The 17738-nt window shown below is 38.9% G+C and overlaps 3 protein-coding genes across 4 annotated transcripts; 1 reads left to right on the forward strand and 2 right to left on the reverse strand.

Moving 5' to 3' along the window:
- Positions 1-2045: 2045 nt before the first annotated feature.
- Positions 2046-5293, reverse strand: znf511 (zinc finger protein 511). Of its 2 annotated transcripts, none has more exons than XM_076160951.1 (6): positions 5099-5293; positions 4850-4923; positions 3943-4144; positions 3706-3818; positions 3285-3376; positions 2046-3152 (listed from the first exon to the last, which is right to left on the reverse strand). In XM_076160951.1, exons 1-6 carry the CDS (start codon positions 5264-5266, stop codon positions 3145-3147), a joined length of 657 nt encoding a protein of 218 aa, XP_076017066.1. In that variant the 5' UTR covers positions 5267-5293; the 3' UTR covers positions 2046-3144. The 2 variants fall into 2 exon arrangements, 1 of the variants encoding a protein (XP_076017066.1); XR_012964638.1 differs by having other exon boundaries at positions 2049-3152; positions 3285-3364; positions 3693-3818.
- An 807-nt stretch (positions 5294-6100) lies between these two features.
- On the forward strand, positions 6101-8498 carry spef1 (sperm flagellar 1). Its single transcript, XM_076160928.1, has 7 exons — positions 6101-6209; positions 6412-6523; positions 6952-7099; positions 7283-7328; positions 8000-8072; positions 8157-8262; positions 8385-8498. Exons 1-7 carry the CDS (start codon positions 6101-6103, stop codon positions 8496-8498), a joined length of 708 nt encoding a protein of 235 aa, XP_076017043.1.
- A 1004-nt stretch (positions 8499-9502) lies between these two features.
- erlin1 (ER lipid raft associated 1) lies at positions 9503-17188 on the reverse strand. Its single transcript, XM_076160952.1, has 12 exons — positions 17056-17188; positions 15826-15948; positions 14309-14390; positions 13626-13672; positions 13470-13531; positions 13263-13388; positions 13005-13078; positions 12238-12296; positions 12025-12116; positions 11822-11911; positions 11623-11702; positions 9503-11527 (listed from the first exon to the last, which is right to left on the reverse strand). Exons 2-12 carry the CDS (start codon positions 15942-15944, stop codon positions 11348-11350), a joined length of 1011 nt encoding a protein of 336 aa, XP_076017067.1. The 5' UTR covers positions 15945-15948; positions 17056-17188; the 3' UTR covers positions 9503-11347.
- Positions 17189-17738: the final 550 nt, after the last annotated feature.

A 17738-nucleotide genomic window follows, 5' to 3' on the forward strand; every position in this document is an offset into this window, starting at 1 on the left:
ACCAATCTTCAAAACAACATCATAAAAACAAATCTTCATACATCCATTGTCCCAGGATGACTGAACTACCTCATGTAAAATAAATAATAAATTCCCTCAACTAAATGAGAGAAGTGCTGTGTTTTCTCTGATCAGAAACTGAGGCCAGTTGGGCACAGCCAGATTAAAGTCAGTCAGTCACCCAAACTTGTTGTCTGCAATGGACATTTATGTTTTTGGTCCATCCAGATTGCAGAATGTGGTTACCTCCTGATAAAGTCCACCCCATATTACAGTTAAAAGGTTAATCTCAGTCCCAAATGTATTTATGATCCAACGACTGTCACGTGTTGTCTTTATGATGCACAACAGCAGATAAGGAATGATGAATTGCCAAATCAAAGGTCAAGATTAGAATAGGATTTATTGATGGAACTTTGCTCTTTCTTTCCAGTACTATTGACATTTTCTGTTTGTTCAGATCTAAAGCACAGAGACGCCATGTTCAGGTAAGGGACATTTCTTCTCTTTAAAACTGTAAATCACATTCAATCACACTCTGATATTACACTCTGTTATTGTCTTTCCACTCGTAGGATTTGTGTGATAGTCTGCATCTCTCTGATACTTGGTATCACAGCGAAGCCATACAAACCATGGGTGTGTATGTATGCCACCGCACTGACAATACTACAGTGTAGTGCCTTCATACTTGAAGCTGCATAAGGATGTCATGACATCATGATTTGCACCAATCTTTTGTCACTAATTGATATGTTTGTCAGTCACTAACAAGAAACGTTTTCTTTCAGAATAAGATCACAGATGTAGCAGCCCAGGAAACTCTTATGTAAGTTGTAATTTCTTCCAAATGAAATGAAATGAAGAATCTTGAACTTATTCACTAAGAGCCCGATTCAGAGTTGAGATACGTGTGTAAAATGGATTTAATACCAAAGTTGTGCTTGGACTTCAGACCTACCTTCTCTGCCTCACCTGTCAAGTGAGTTTCATGAATGGGGTGGTGTGTCCCTCAAAAGACGAGTGTCTGCAATTCAGACATGAGACTGAAGTGGTTCCCTCCAGACAGGAGATGTAGTCCTGTGTAACTGTCTACTAAGTAAAAATTAGCCCTTATAATAATTCTGTCCGGGTCATTTTTTCATTATTTAAAACATTACATCAAAAATCTAAATCAAAGAATCAGCTCTATTACAAATGGAATAAAATACTAATACAATTTAAACATACTGTATGTCAGAGAAAATTGAGAGGGGTTTGTTTTTACTTTAAGGGTTAGGCTGAAATTTCATTGGTACTTCAATGGACTTTAAACTTCCAGATAATATTAACAACCATGGTCACAAGGACATACAGCCTCTTGGCCTCCATTGGTCTTGAAGACTTTACCTTGACCATGCCTGGCAATTATTGTTTTCTTATCTTATCTGCATACCTTTTTTCTGCATGATCAGTGGCGTAATTGCAGACAGGAAAACATTTACCGGCCTCAAACGGACCTCTACTGCATTCAGAGATTCTGTTTTGATTAGCGGGAGGGACTGTAGACATTAAAATATCTCATTCCCAGAAAGCTGAACACTCAGCGATCCTGAAACCCACAGTCGTGAGGTAGACGTGGGCGATGGTAATAAACTGAATTTGATGCCTAGAAATTCAGTTAAGCACCCACGCATCTCATCTCTGAATACACATCATTTTCCCTGCATATCTTTTGACTTTTGTTTCTCATCAACTCTGATTCGAGCCCTTAGACTTCAAATTTAAAGGTAATGATGATTGTGTGGCCATGATATTTCAGGTCCATAGATGCCAATGGAAAGATGTCCTGGAGTGTACAAGTGGAGCCACCACAGGACTTGGATGAGGCCGACTATGATATTGAAATAGCTCATTCCCTTTCTGGTAAGATGGCACCAGAGGAGCTTAACCAACACTGGGATGAAATGGGGAAGATGCTGGATAGATTTCTTGCTCCATTAGTAGATAAAGACATTGGCACAGAGGTACATAAAGTACACATGGAACCTGAGCGGGATGATGATGACCTGTATCACAAGGACTCTGGCCCCCCCCCAGTAGAAATGGAGAAGCTGCCACATGAGGCCTGGGAAGAAGCTGTGGTCAGGATTCACTTAGAGCCGGAAGAAGACATGGATGACTTGTACCATAAAGAAATACATCTCAACCCTTACCGTGATGATGCTGAGGCAGCCATCTCTGCTGTTCTTGGGCCATTCCTGGGGAATTATAATGAACCTGAGGAAGATCTGGATGATCTCTACCACCAATGACCCCTCAGCAACAATTGATTAAGTTTAAAGTTTTATCATGCCAAATCAAAAACAGATAAACCCCATGTAGTGACAACTGGTTAATAGATTAAATGTGTTTACTCCATTTAACTTTGAAAGAGGTCTTGTGGGTTTGTGTGTCTGAAATGTACAGGATCATTTCACCTTCATACCGTGATAACACGAGATCAGCATGAATTAGACATCCATCAAGAATAAATGTTCTATTAGTTTGCATAACAATGACTTGTTAATAAAAACAGAGTGATTGACATCCGATAGTCAATTAGAATTTTATTAACATAGAGAATAGTCCAGTTAGCAAATGTAGGTTAACATGGATGTAGGTTAACATGTTAATTACAGGATCATTTTCTGAAAAATAAGTTTGCATTGCACGACCAGTGCTGCAAACAAGAGCTCAAAGCCAAATCCAAGTATCAGGATAGTGTTAGAGTGTCAGCATAGGAGTGTGGAATGTGGTGGTACAATCTAGTTGGCTTTAGATGCCCTGGTTACATCTGCGTGAGGCAGTGGCGCCACCAGGGGGGAGCCAGGGCCGCGGCCAGATAAAACACAGTCAACTATCTCTGTCCATATTAGGGTGCGAGTTGTTTCATCCTTAAACCTTCATTTCCCGAACAAATGTATAGAAACTTTATTTTGAGCCAAAATATCTCCCAATTTGGTGCCAAAACATTAGTAAGTTTTACAGACACATCTGGCGGCTACAAGACTTGAGTACTACTTATTAACAGACAAGAGAAGACTCAGTGGATGTGATGTCATCTTCTCCCACCACCTCTCCCTCTGAAGCTGCAGCTGGAGCCTCGGAAAGAGCAAACAGCTGCTAGGAACCTGAGAAAAAACAAACTATGTTGGTCACTAGGAAGTTTTTCAATTAAGTCTTCAAGCATTTTGAATGTTTAAAGTTACATGACTGTCTGCCATTTTGAGAATGACTGAATTGAAAATGGCATATCAACTCACAGACATCCTGTGATTCTGACACATCATCCACCACGTCCATTTCTCCGTCTTTCTTCTGCCGGCTCTTCATCTCTTGCGCTCTATTAGTAGATGTGATTATGTTAAATGAAAACTAATACAAAAAAGGCCATATTTAGTGATTAAACAACTAATCTTAACTGTTCGGCTTCAGTCAGACAATATTCCAATACAGAAAAATCACAATTATTGGTAAGTAGAGCTAAATATGATCCTGTCTACTATACAGACGTGATGCAAAACTTAATTTCAGCACAATTCTTCTCAGATTAAATTCTGTGTCATGGAACCTGTTTACCAAAATAGATGTGAATTGTAAACTGAATCACAACTCTGCATTTAGTACCACCTCTAAATTACATTTTTCGAGAGAAATAAGTGCAACCTTACCATGTGTCTCTATTTGGCTTGGTCAAATCTGAAGTCTGGAGGGTAACTGTGAATTCTGACTACATGGTCTCTCCTCTGTTGACTTGTCCTGGACATCACACCACAGCCCTCTATCAAACACTGGTACTGGAAAAACGTGAAGGAGATATCAGGAATAATTCATGACAATATTCTTCGAAGCACATGTAATGTTTCGGATTTAAATTTCAGTTCATACTGTAACTTATGACTGACTGTCTGTCTGTCTTACCATATCTTGTCTTTGGGCGAGCACAGTAAAGAGCGAGTCGTGCCACTCCTGAATGTGAAGGTCAAGCAGGTAAGAGCTTGGCAGGGAGCAGTTGCAGGTGCAGCAGACATGTCTGTGCAGGGAGTTGTAGTGGTGCTCATAGTCCTCCACAGTGCTGGAGAGGTGACTACACCCAGAGATGTGACAGGTAAACTCTGACACACTGTAGAGTTGAGAAAGTTATGAAGTAGTTATTTATAAGTCTAAATGGAACCTGCCCATCACAAGATACACATTCCTCAATTAATCCATTAATTAAAGAAAAGAAAAAACTAATCTTGCAATTGGGAGGGGGATTCTTTACCAGCATGTTTGTTTTGAAAAAAACAACAATTCCTTAGTGGAGCAATGAACCAATCACAGAATATAATGAAGATGAATTCACTACAGCCTTTCAACTGCACATATATCTACATTTGAGATCATTAATGGGGCTGTCTAACATGTAATATATACAGTATATCTTGATTTATATTTTCTAATATATATTTTTATTTTGTAACAGTCCTGTGTAAGCTGGCCACTTTACAGGCTAAACCTATGGACTCATTGTTGTCAGTCAAATGTCTCAAGTTAAGGTTTATAAAGTGAAATGACTTCATAGAGTGCATCCCTCATAAAGACATGGTCAAAATGTAACCCATACCACCTCTACTGCCAATAAACTAAACACATTTACAAAGCAAATGTTTGCCTCTCTTTCTAGATAAATGACACAAACAGGCTGCTGTCTTCCATATCAGAGAAGCTGACTGTATTTACCCTATGAGATCATCGCATCAACATCACTGATGCCATCCTGGACTCTGCTGTACTCTGCTCTACTGTGCAAAAAAATAGGAACGAGAAAGAATGGCCGAACTCATACCTGAGCTTTGACTTGTCTTCTGCATCTGAGATGAAGAGATCTTGCAAATACATGTGTCTATGAATGTCCCCATCCTGAAGAGACAATGGATTACTCAGGGGAGAAGCACAAAAAACACAACACAATTTGCGATGGAGGAAGGCTTTGCTTTAACGGAGAAGCGAGCACACTGATGTTATAGATTTATGCAGTGGAACTTTTCAGAGCCCTTCGAGAGTTGGACTCCAATCACACTTAGTACAGCGTTACCTCCAACAGCTGGTGGTCCTTGTGCAGAAGGATCCGCTGCGGGGTGAAGTTGAACGGGTTGTCACTCTGCGCTCTCTGCTGGGTGCCATTATTCTGATAGTTTTCATTACAATTGTTTCCAAACTGCTGGCTTTCTGTCAGACTTTGGATCACTCTTGGCTGGAACATAACTGTATCATCGACTTGAAATTCAGTTTCCGGTGGCGCATTAATATGACGTCACCAAACAATTGACTTGCTTACCAAAGATGCGCATTTTTATCCTCTACGACGGGTGGGCATGGGTTATTTTTTATTATTTTAGTGAACTTTAATAAACTTATAGTCATTCAATTAAAATAAGCAGTTTGGCAGAGAGAAAGCACTTGAAGTAGCAAACATGATGGACCAGGTATCTGACTTTCAAGTAAGAATGATTCAATCATGTTTGAATGACTTGTGATGAATCAGTAATTATCTTATTAAACACTCAATATCTCAATATCTGTGTGTATATTTGTTCTTGCTAGTCAAATCCGGAAACAGCCAGAACAGAACCAATAATGGCTTTTTGAATTTAAATCATTCTTCATGTTTCATTCATTAGTTAAAGCAGCACTTTCTTATCTGTATGTCTATTTGTCGACATTTACAGATGTGGATAATAATTAGGGTTCTCTTCCAATGAAAAAAGGTTTTCTCTTGAGTTAAACTGAAACTGACAAGTAATTTACATCCACCATTTTTTCAATAACACTAAATATTGTGGAAAATGGTTGATACCCCTTAGAAGTGTAAAGAAACGTCACTTTGTTCAATCTTTTGGTAGTACGTGGTAGAATTACTGTAGAAAAGTATTTTTAAACAATGCAACCGAATCGTAAAGAACAAGTGTGTCCATTTTGGAAAGTGCCGATTCCTAATCTGTGTTGATGTTGTTGATTGCCGGTTGCGCAGCAACGAGTCAAACAACCTGCTGCTTAGCAAAGCTAGCGAGCTGAACCAATTTGTGTGTCCCTTGAAATGGACCGAGACCTGACCCAAGGCGAGCTGCAGGATCTGTACGCGTGGATAGATGAGATCCCGCTCTCCCGACCCAAGAGGCAGATCACCAGAGACTTCAGCGACGGAGGTACTGAGTTTAACTAGCTGCAGGCAGCGAGTTTCAGCGTGAATATATGCAGTCACAACACGGTTACACTCACTCACTCATGGGTGTGTGTGTGTGTGTGTGTGTGTGTGTGTGTGTGTGTGTGTGTGTGTGTGTGTGTGTGTGTGTGTGTGTGTGCGTGCGTGCGTGCGTGCTTGCGTGCGTGTGTCTCCCTCCTGGATAGTGATGGCTGCAGAGGTTGTCAAATATTTCTTCCCAAAGCTTGTTGACACGCACAACTACAGTCCTGCTAACTCCACACCACAGAAGCTCGATAACTGGAACCTCCTGAACAGGCAAGAAGAGTGTTCACTTTACACACAGTTCCAGTTGTCACAGCTCATATATGCTAGTAACCATAGCAACGCACTGTAGATCACAACTACACTCATGTTATTCCTTCATCTCTGGCTCAGGCCCATGATCACATTCTTTTCAATGACTATTTATCACTACTAGTTTATTGTGTTTGTTGTGCACCCTGTTGTTTTTCAACTTCAAAACTGGTCATTATCATCCACTGATCAATTCAGTCTTTGAATGGACACACACACACAACTGCTCAAACCAGATTAGTTATTTAACTGGAGGGGAAAATGAATTACTACATTTTTATATTTTGTATATTTAAGCACAGTCACATAATGACGTAATGATTTATTTTCAGCATTTACATTACATTTGTCGTTTTTAAAACACACCTGTGCTTCCTCTCTGTGGACAGGAAAGTGTTTTCCAAATTGAATTTTCATGTGTCTGAGAAGATAATGAAGAAGATTGTACTGAGCACTTCAGGAGTGATAGAGCCCATACTAAACGCTCTCAGACAGAAGATCAATCAGAAGCTGGAGCAGACTACAGAGGACATGATGGTGTGTATATGTGTGCATTGGAGGCATACTTCCTTACATACTTCCTTACATACGTCCTTACATATTTCCTTACATACCTGTTGATGTGTCTGAATGTTAATTGCAGCATAAACAACTTTTTTTTAAGCAGAACATTGTCAAATAAAAGTTAACCTTTTGTTAAATTTCCTTTTTTGATCTCAGGATTTGGAATATTATGACACCAGGAACCCGGAGAATCTTTATACAGGTAGAGTAGCGGCTCTGTAAATGTTTTAACAGTGAACCCTAAATATCTTTTGTTTCTCACAGCTCTTTACTCGCAAGGATGTACCATGTTTGTCCATTTACAAAGGCTGAATGACATTTAAGATTGAAGACACTTGTGATACAAATTATCTTTAATTCCCGGCCATTTTCATTTGCTTTATTATTCCAAAACACATTACAGTTTACAGCTGGTGGATTGAAAGGACAAAGCTGCCTCAAAAATGTAAGGTCAAGCTACTGTCACATTCCAGGCCATACTTCTCAATTCCAAGTCAGATTCCTCTTTGGAGGGGGGGCCACGCTGTATGTTGGCGGGGTAGAATGATGCATCCAGCCTGTCCCAACTCACTCCCCAACACCAGCAACTAACATCCCAACTGCCTTCTTCATTTTGTTTATTTTGTTCTTTCATTTTGGAGTGCTTATTTTAATATCACCATCATTCCTTTATTTCATCACAGGTTCATCAAATAACACATCCTCATGCTTGGTCGCTCTTTTTGCACACACACTGAATCAAACTCAGACCTGCAGTAGTTATCTGTAGCTATTACATTGTTGCTTGTTGTGCTTGTACTCTGTGTTTTGTGTCTCTGTCAAAATAGAAGTTGCTTGAATTTTTTTCTCTTCCTGTTTTTCTTTAATCTTCAGCGAGCCGTCTGATCAAATCCAAACACCAGGATCAAACGGCCGAAGGAAGAGAAAATAAATACACGGAAAACAGGTAGCACTTAAAGACTATTTCCATTTCTAATAAACTCAATCAACAGTTGTATTGATAATACTTTGTCTTTTTTTTACTGTACAGCCAACCACAGCAAACCATGCAAATGCTCTCAGATATGGAACCTGCTGCTTGTATAATCCTCCATGAAAAAGACCAGGCTGTCATGGCTCTACAGGAGACTGTGGAGGTAGACACCCCTCATTCACACACACACACACGCACGCACTGTACACATAGACATTAATACACTACACACTGGTCGAACATCAATAATTAATTTCTTCATTTGTGGTCTCTGTGTGTGTGTAGATCTTGCAAATGAAGGTGAAGAGGTTGGAGCACCTTGTTCACTTGAAGGATATGCGCATTGAAGACCTGACACGGCATGTGGAAATGTACAAAGCTAAAGCTAATGTGTCCTGATACAAGTATTTACAACACCATACAAAAAACACACACACACACACACACACGCCATTGTAAGTCTGCAGCATACGACTGCAGAATTCAGCTGAAGTGAAAAGTACTGATCTCATGATGCCCACAGCTAAAATCCTACCAGCAGAATCATGGATGTGTCTGAACGATGTTTAAGTTCAGTTTGTATGTGATTTGTTTGAATGAGAAGAATGATGTCCCACCGACTGTAAGAAATTATGAAATGAAATGATTCCAGTGCACATTTTCAAAATGTGAACACATTCCTTTTGAAATCTGACCACATACCATAACATTTATTATTGCCTAATCTGCAATTGAAAACTTTAAACATCTTTATAATGTTGGCAGATTGGATGTTGTGTTTTTTGGTTGATTCATCTGTTTCAATAGTTCAATAGTAGAAATGGTAAATCTATTGTCTAATTTCAAAAAACCAAATGAATTGTCAGTGTAATAGATTGTGTTCTAAGGATCGCTGACATATGGAGTCTACATAGTCAGTACTGGGTAGATGAAGCAGTGTGGTGGGGCTGAGTACAGCTGCACATAGGCTGTAATACATGTACAATTTTGTGTATTGGATTTTTTAAACTGCTGTTTGATTATTTTTTTTTGTGAATTAACTAATTTAAATGTCTTAAGCTACTAGGCAAGCCAAAATAATAAGTCTGGGTTTCATGTGCACTGTATGATATTGAAAAGGCTTTCCACCTCTTGGATACAAGTTCACTGCTTTAGTTTATATTATTTGATTAATTAATTAATAATTGATTTAATTAATTTATATAAGATATCAGCACAACACACAACTTAAAGCTACTCTATCAGAAAAATCGTAGTGTTGTCATCTACTTATAAGTGTGTGTATTGTATGTATACATATATATTATACCAGTATAACTGTGCTGCTTATACAGTATAATATACATAAATGGTCTTTATCCTGCATTCATTTAATTGTCTGAACAAAAGTCAATTAAAACCTATTAAATGAAATTAGTTTTATATCAGAAAATTGACAAATTACATGGTATTTGTTCTCCTTGTGTTGACATCAAGTGTGTACTCTATATTCACACAATTAACCCATAAAGGGGTACCAAAATAGTATTTTATTCATTTATTACATAACAGTGTAAAATTCTTTATGACATTTTGCATATAAACATTTTAAAACAAGGAGACAATTCAAATTTACAGATTGTACAAAATATTAACAATTAATTTTTTTGATTCACCCCTATTTTGCATGTTTATTTGAACCCCACACCAAAGATACGTAGTTTTCAAATGGCATGTGGAGTTCAGCATCAGCGCGTCTCCTGTACACGGAGACTGGCCACTGATCGCTGCTAGCCAAGAAAGAGACAATACATTATGTAATACCTGGAGCCTTTTTCATTTTAAACACAAAACCTGGTCACAGAAGGCAAATTGAATCGTTGATGATTTAAGACAGGCAAATTTAAATAAATTAAGGCTTCAGTTGTGTATTTAGAAGGATTCCCATTTATCCAAAGAACAGCACCGTGAAAATAACAAAAACTAATCAAAAGCTCAGGCATTCACTATATTTAGAACCCATTGTTTACCCCCAACATTTCAACATTACAAGCCTCAAACAAGTACCGTTCACAACATTTGTTATAGTGCTGAAACTCTAGTCGCAGTATGACAGGTCAGAGGTCCAACTCGTTCTCATTATTAAGCTGTATGTTAATTAGATGTGTTGCCATTCACAGTCTTTAAATTGTTACTCAGACTTATTGAGAAGAATTGGTTATTTCAAAGTCATTGAATCGTTGGAATACAGTAAAAATGTTAACTCTTACAGTGAAAAAAAGATTTTGTTGACCGAATTTCTGTGTTGACAGAGATAAGTGCGCAACAACCAATGTTGCTGCCACAAACTTCAATGTTCAGACATTCTTTAGGGTGTGGAATAAAAAATTTGACTGTCAACTGAAACTGAACTATTCAAGTATTGCCACAGGTGCTAGCCGGAACCAAATAATGAGAGAAATAAACAAATAACGGCATACTAAAGACTAACTTCATTTGAATACAGCAATACAACTCTCAAAATAAACTGCAATCCATGGAAGCCCCACAGCTCCAAAGCCCTGAACAATAGTATTTTTCTTATGCAGGCTCGGGTGTAAACTCAAAGTCAGGCCATTTGTTATTGAAAATCTACTGAAAAGAAAAAGACATTCAACCAATTACATATGTAGGATGGATTTGTGTGGGCTAGTAGTTAATGGCTCCTCCAATTACCACATTAAGAATGCTGTAACTGTAATCCCATCACAGCTTTGTTAGTATGTGACTAAAGACGGCGCAAAGAGAATTGGTGAAATAAAGCTGATTGTTGCTGAAAGAGGAGGCGTCAGACCACCTATCCACAAATCACTACAGAATCTAAGTCTGATAATTCATGTCAGATTCTGAATAACTGTCAGATTCCAGTTGCGTTAAACCAGACAGCCATTTCTCCATTTTCATCAGTTTTGCATACAGCTAAATTAATGCATATCAAAAAGAAAAGTTAATTATTCACAGATGTCATTTTAATTTCTAAAATAGGTTTTCGAGGAGGTGAAATTAATGACATAGCCATCCATTGCATCTCGTCTTTCCTGCCTCGGCTACACTCCATTTTAATGTCTCCACTGTAACTTTGCCCTTTTGATTTAAGACTTAAGTAATTGCTTCACCAAAGTAGGTGCAAACCTTTCCCACCCATCATTTTCAGTGTACTCTACCACACAGAAAAGGCAAAGCCTTGTCATGTTTCCTTGTCCTTTGCAGAAAGGCAGAGCTGACTGCTGTCACTGATTGTGCAGGCGTACTTGGTCAGCAGTGGGCAGAGCAGAGGAGCGTGCAGATTTAGAGGGGCTGCTGCTTCCCTCTACAAACATGTTAGGGATGTCTTGGCCAAAGTAGATCTTACTGTTAGCCGATATTGCCTGGTACTTAATCAGCTCCAGATACTCAGGAGTTAACTTCACCTGTAAAGTGTTGGGGAAAAACAAGTTAGTGTGATTAGATCTAGTATGTGTGGTTTTGAGTTTATGTGTGAATCTGTGTCAACAGCATCTTTTACCGTGTTGGCTTCAGCAGACTTGGCAGCAGTATAATACTCTGCATCAGCTTTAGTCTTCTCCCTTGCTAGGAAGGCAGCATCTGAGACAAAAGATACTTTTGAGCTTATGTACGTACTTTAAGACACATGGCAAATTGCATTCAAGAGCAAACAAACAAACAGATAAATACAGGAAAATGGAAGAGCCATTGAGGCATACCTTCTATTTCAGAGATCCTTTTCTCAGTCTCTTTCTCCATCACTTTCTGTTGAAAATGGATCTGTGCCACCTGGGCCACTTTCTGAGCCTCTGTGTGAGAGAGAAATTGTTGATAACAGATAACACAAAACTGACTTAAAGAGACTTCTGAAACTAATGATCACACATAAAAGCAATAGCATCATAGTAAACCACCAATTTACCAATAATGGCTTTCTTCCTTTCAGTTTCTGCTTCCTTCTCCACCACTTTTTGAGTCTGAGCTGTGATTAATAGACGAGTCTTCTCTGCTTCCCTGCACAAGAAAATAAAAATCAGGCTTTTGCATATATTTGCCTCTCCTCCAGGTCTGAACTGAGGAGGCGGTTTGAAAATTCAAATCATGCATTGACTAAAGTACAGATGCAGATACTCACATAAGTTCAAAGTTCCTCCTAATAGCTTCAGGAATCTTTGGCTTGGTAACGCGCACTGCCTTCATTGGGACAATTAAAATGAGTAAATAAAAATACATTAACCCTTTGCTCAAAACCAAATGAAATAAGATCAAAACAACATGCAGCTAATTGCTACGAGTGTACCCCTCCAAAACACTACACACACTACAAGTAAGTCATCAGTTATAGGTGCGAGTTTCACAAAAAGCTCCATCTGTTTCTAGTCAAACATTGCAAACAGGTTAGAGCCTTGACAGTGTTCATCAAATTCACACAACTGTCCTCCATAACCTCTGGAGGAAGAACATTTGGTGACACCGACACGTGGAATTGTAGCAATCTAAACACTGTCATAAGTGAGACATTCGGACAATGTTCATATACTGTATCAGTTGTATTTGTAATCAAAGTCAGAATAAGATGGAAGAAATGGAATGGACACACACACAGCCAGCAAACTGGGCCTGCTTTGATTCAGTGCTTCCAGTCAAATGTCTTCCTTCAAGGTTTCTTTTGCTATGTGAAGCTGTGATTGACACCTTCTCATGATTTAATTGGATGAAACCAGAAAATAGGACCCAGAAAAATAAACTGGAACAGAATTTTGATTCTAGATAGATATTTAGATAGACCTTAATATTTAGATAGAGCTCTAAATATGGATGATGGTGAATCTCACGCTTCTCCATATGTGTGTGTGTGTGTGTGTGTGTGTGTGTGTGTGTGTGTCTGCGTTTATTCTTTACCTGTATGGTTAGTCCAGGGGCCATAACAGTGAGCTCTTTCTGCAGGGCAGTCTTAAGATTCTCATCTATGATATCTGCAAGATAGACACATAATACCATTCACAGTGGTGATTAACTGATTTCCATTAAGTAAATGTACTACTAATTTACCTAGTAAGTCAGCATTGCCACAATTGATGGAACAATAGATACTGCCCTTGTATTCCACTATCAAAACAGTGCCACAGGTTTAGCATTTCTAATTGTGTGTGTACTCACCAAACAATTCGATGTAGACCTCCTGTAATGTATGCACACTGCAGAATTGGTTCAGTTCATGATGAATCTTGTTGAAGATGAGGGTTTTATCATAATCGGCAGTGTAGTTCCTTACAATCTCCACCACTGGGGAGATAAACATACAACAGTTCACAGTTTCAATTATTGAAGATACACAAATCTAATGAGGAATTTCTGGAATTGTACCTGCTAAAGGAACCAGCATGTTGACAACCTCAATCCTGTCAAAGTAGATCATCACACCACCACTGCAAAGAAAAACATTATTTATACAAACAAAGTTTCAGAAATAGGTCAATCTTAGTAGCTACATATGCCCATAGATAAAAATCCATATTTTACCTTGTTCCACAGGGCACATTCTTAATCTCATCAGTTTGGAGTGTAGTCTGAAACAATGATTCAAAGCAAAAAATGGACAGAATGATACATGTGCTTGAGAACAGTGGTGAGTTTTCAAATGCCAATGCATGGAAGAATGTTTTTGGCAGTAACCAGTAGCCTACCTCACTTCTTTCTTTTTTTTTTTTACAAATGAAACTGCTGTTGAATAGCTCCCTGGATTGATTGATTTCCCTTAAACACCCCTTAATCCACTCAGTATGTTTACCTGCACACTACACACGCGGTGAGGAAATTAATATGGCTGTGGCTTACTCTGATAAGACAACAGCCAGTTAACATGCTAACAACTGCTGAGTCAACTGATTTACTATCACATAAACTGAGTCTGTTACTAGGAGTAAGCTAGTGTCAATTTACTGCAAATTCAATTTATTTATGCTGACATGAGGTTAGCAACACAAGTCTTCTATAGAGTTCTGATATTAACTGTTAAATACCCATAATAGTTACAGCTTGATTTACACTTTGATCTGGAGAGCATTAAGTTATGAAATGCAAATGAAATCCCCGCATTGTAAAATAGAATGACAACTGTTTTCATACTGCAGCTAATAATGAATAAATAAGGTGTAGACTCTCAATGGTGGTAGTTGGTAATGCAAAGTTAAAAGGTAGGTTACCTGTACCGATCTGAAGGTGGTAACAAAAGGCAGCATGATATGATATCCAGGACCATTGGGAGTTGTTAGCAACGCTCCACCCCTGAGACAAACACATTATGACGTTATTCAATCTCAAGACAAGAGATCTACCAATAACTTTAAATAAGAAGTCAAGTAAAGTAACACCTGACAAATACAAGCTAGAAATAATGTGTGCATCAATCAATTGTTAAAAGTGTAAGAGAGAGAAATTGATTCAAGCTTTTGGGTAATTTTGGATTTGCTTTTTGTTTTTTTTTGCTCCCCGCTTAAGCCAAACGACCAGAACTAAACTTATTAAATTTATTGAGACTTCACAGAAACTAAACAAAAACAAAAAGCACAGCGGAAAGAACTACACCGTTCATCACACCTCCCCCCTTCCCCACCTATTCAGCACCATGGGTCACTGAACTACTCCAGAGTGTGTGTTTTCAGATAAACAGGTCTTCGGAGCTGTGGATCTTTGTTATTCACATACCAGGCCATCAGACAAAGGAGCTGTCAGACCAGTAGGCAGTCCCTGTTTCAGTGTTGTCCGACATGTGGGAGTTTACAAAAAAAGTTAAGAAACTACAAACTTATTGTACTCATAGTTTCGGTCAGACTCCGTCGTAGATATCTTGGATGAAACATTGCATCAAAAATTCATCAGTCAGTGCTGGCTCTTTGAAAACAGATTTGGATATAGTAAAATATTATAGGACTCTTCCTTACAAAGTCTAATGGATTCACTGTAAGTCTGGTCTCACCAATGCAGTTGGGCTAGGTGACTGAAAATGTACAGCAATACAACAATTTTGAAGCCCCCTCGCCAACTGTGGTGGTCTTGGTCTGCTTGCAAGTGAACCCTGGTTAAGGTTTGCTGCAGGTGACAACAGATTTTTACACTTCCGAAGTGGCACCAGGAACAACTCGAGGAAGTATGTTCAAGGATTTCATGCAAAGTTTCTGCCTCAATGAGCCAAATATGCACATGGGATGAGAAAGAAATAAACGTCTACATAAAATGAGGTGATGACGAGATTAAGGAACTACTGAAAAGAAGGAATGACGGAATAAATTCTGCTCTCTACCTAAAAATCATGAAGAGTTATGCAGCAAGACAACGATCCAAAGCGTCCAAAAAGAGCAGTCACCTCTAGAGAGCGTACATTTCTACTTTGTGATGTCAAAGACTGATAATCATTAAGGGAAGCGTTTAGTTGCTGTTGTTCCTGCTAAGGTGGCACAACCAGTTATTAGAATTTTTGTTTGACGATCTGAAACAATTGAGTTCTAAATGTACACAAACAGCAAACAAAATGGTAGAAATCAGGAAGGGGGCAAATACAAGGCACGGTATGACGAACTGAAGACTGAATCCAACTAGTTTAGAAAAATATTTGGTATGTTTGTGGTTTGTGTGGGTTTATTATCATCACAACATAACATCCAGGCTGTAAACTCTCTTTCCATAGGTCAGGCATAGAGGTCAAGTGTCAGTCTTACAGTACCTGTAGTACACAGCAAGGTGTCCTTCCTCTATCTTGTGGATAGACGAGTGTAATAGGATGGCCATCACCCCAGCTATGGCGGCAAATATTGCCCCTACATGCGGCATCGTCATTATCATGCACCTGCAGACAGAAAAAGAATGAACATACACAATACAACAACAGATATTGAAAGAGACCTCATTCAAAAAAAGGATTTAGCATGATACTTATCAACAATGTTAAGTGTTACATATTTTGGGTAGCACAAGAAGGTTTCATAAACAGACTGTCAACATGGAGGTCGTATCCCACAACAAGGGTTCTATATGTACTGTACAGTAGGCCATTTTTGTACCATTTAGCAAGTGGGAGTTGGGTGTTCATTGTAGAACCATATGTTCAACAGTATCACATAGTACACATAGTACTGCGTAGTGGTCATGTAGCATGCCGACCCTCCCTACACTACATACTATATTCTATAATTTACTTCAATAAAGCTAGCAAAATATTTGAATTCGTACTTCCAGAATCAAGAACTCAAACAAAGTAAAGATACGGATGTTTCGGTACTGTACGTTTGCCACGGTCCCTAAACACTTGCCGCACAGTGTCCATAGAATGCAATGTAATCCGATCAATCCGAAAATTGGGATTAGGGATTAGGTGTATTAATATTGTTGTTACCACCCCACAATGTGTAAAATCGTTTATTAGAAGGCATTTGGCTTGTCAGATATTGGTTCGTGATGGCGAAAGTTTGATACCGTTGTCGCAGTAATCCAGATAAGGGCACAGACGGGTCAAAGACACTACGCTTTAACAGTCAGACGTTCACATTTTGTCTCAGTCTTCAATTAGAATCCTTCATTCTTAAGTAACCATACGAGAAACAGCTGGCATTTGCAAGCTACCGTGCTAAGTCACTTGTACCAACGAAGCTGTGTGAACTTTCAATGCGGCAATATATAAACAGAGTGGCTACAGGTCAAATATGTCACTAACGTCCGGGGAAAGCAATTTAAATTTAGCAAAGGCAAAGCCCTGCTAGCTGCTAGGTGTCGTTATTAGGAGCTAGTTGCTGATACGATTATGCTACATGCTAACATTGGCTCGCTGGGCAGCTAGCTAGCATTAGATGATCAATGCGAAGTTGTAGTGGCGCTTTGCAAAGTCGGCAGATGCGCGGAATTCAAATCTAAGTTTTCCAATTGATTGCTGATTCGTTATAAATATGTAAAAGGTTACCACTGTACGAAGTCGCCGCCGCGTCTGTGCTGCTCATTCGGCAAACCATTCCCCTTTCTTCTTCGTCGGATTTAAGGGCGTAGGCAGCTACGGCGCTCTGTATGTAATCTGAACAGGGTACAGTTGATTTGATATGGTGAAGGGAACATGCAATAACTGAAACCGGAAACCTACCTGTCATTTTATACTTGTTATATCAGTTACTTTGAATTTTTTCATTACTCCCCTACAACCCAGTGCTGATGTAAATAACTCTTTCAATATTGTGAGACCTTTGACCCATAAGAAAAACTGCATTTAGCGTTCATAAGTGGTTTTACTGTCAACCCCAAATCAAAGAGACCCGTAAGATTCAAGTTTCATCAGAACATATGTCGTGTTGCCACTGTTCACGTCCCAGCGGCAGACCCCCAATTCCCCAACTCCTATTCAAATCATTATGAATGAGAGCAGGCAGAGTTGATAGAGGTAGGGTAACAACGCATGAGTGGATTTACAAATGTGGTCAGGCAGATTGGATGGCATTTTGATCACTATGCATTCGGAGAGATCATTGACAACACGCACCAATATGTCATCTAGTTTTTTTTGTTTTCACATGCCGAGTGCAACCCATATATCACTCTTAAACCATTCATCTCAATAGAATTTACAAAAAATACACTGAGTAATTGAGAATATTT

The sequence above is a fragment of the Genypterus blacodes genome, unplaced genomic scaffold, assembly GCF_046128005.1.
Source record: "Genypterus blacodes isolate CSIRO-AG114 ecotype Tasmania unplaced genomic scaffold, CSIRO-AGI_Gbla_v1 ptg000108l_1, whole genome shotgun sequence".
Classification (NCBI taxonomy): domain Eukaryota; kingdom Metazoa; phylum Chordata; class Actinopteri; order Ophidiiformes; family Ophidiidae; genus Genypterus; species Genypterus blacodes.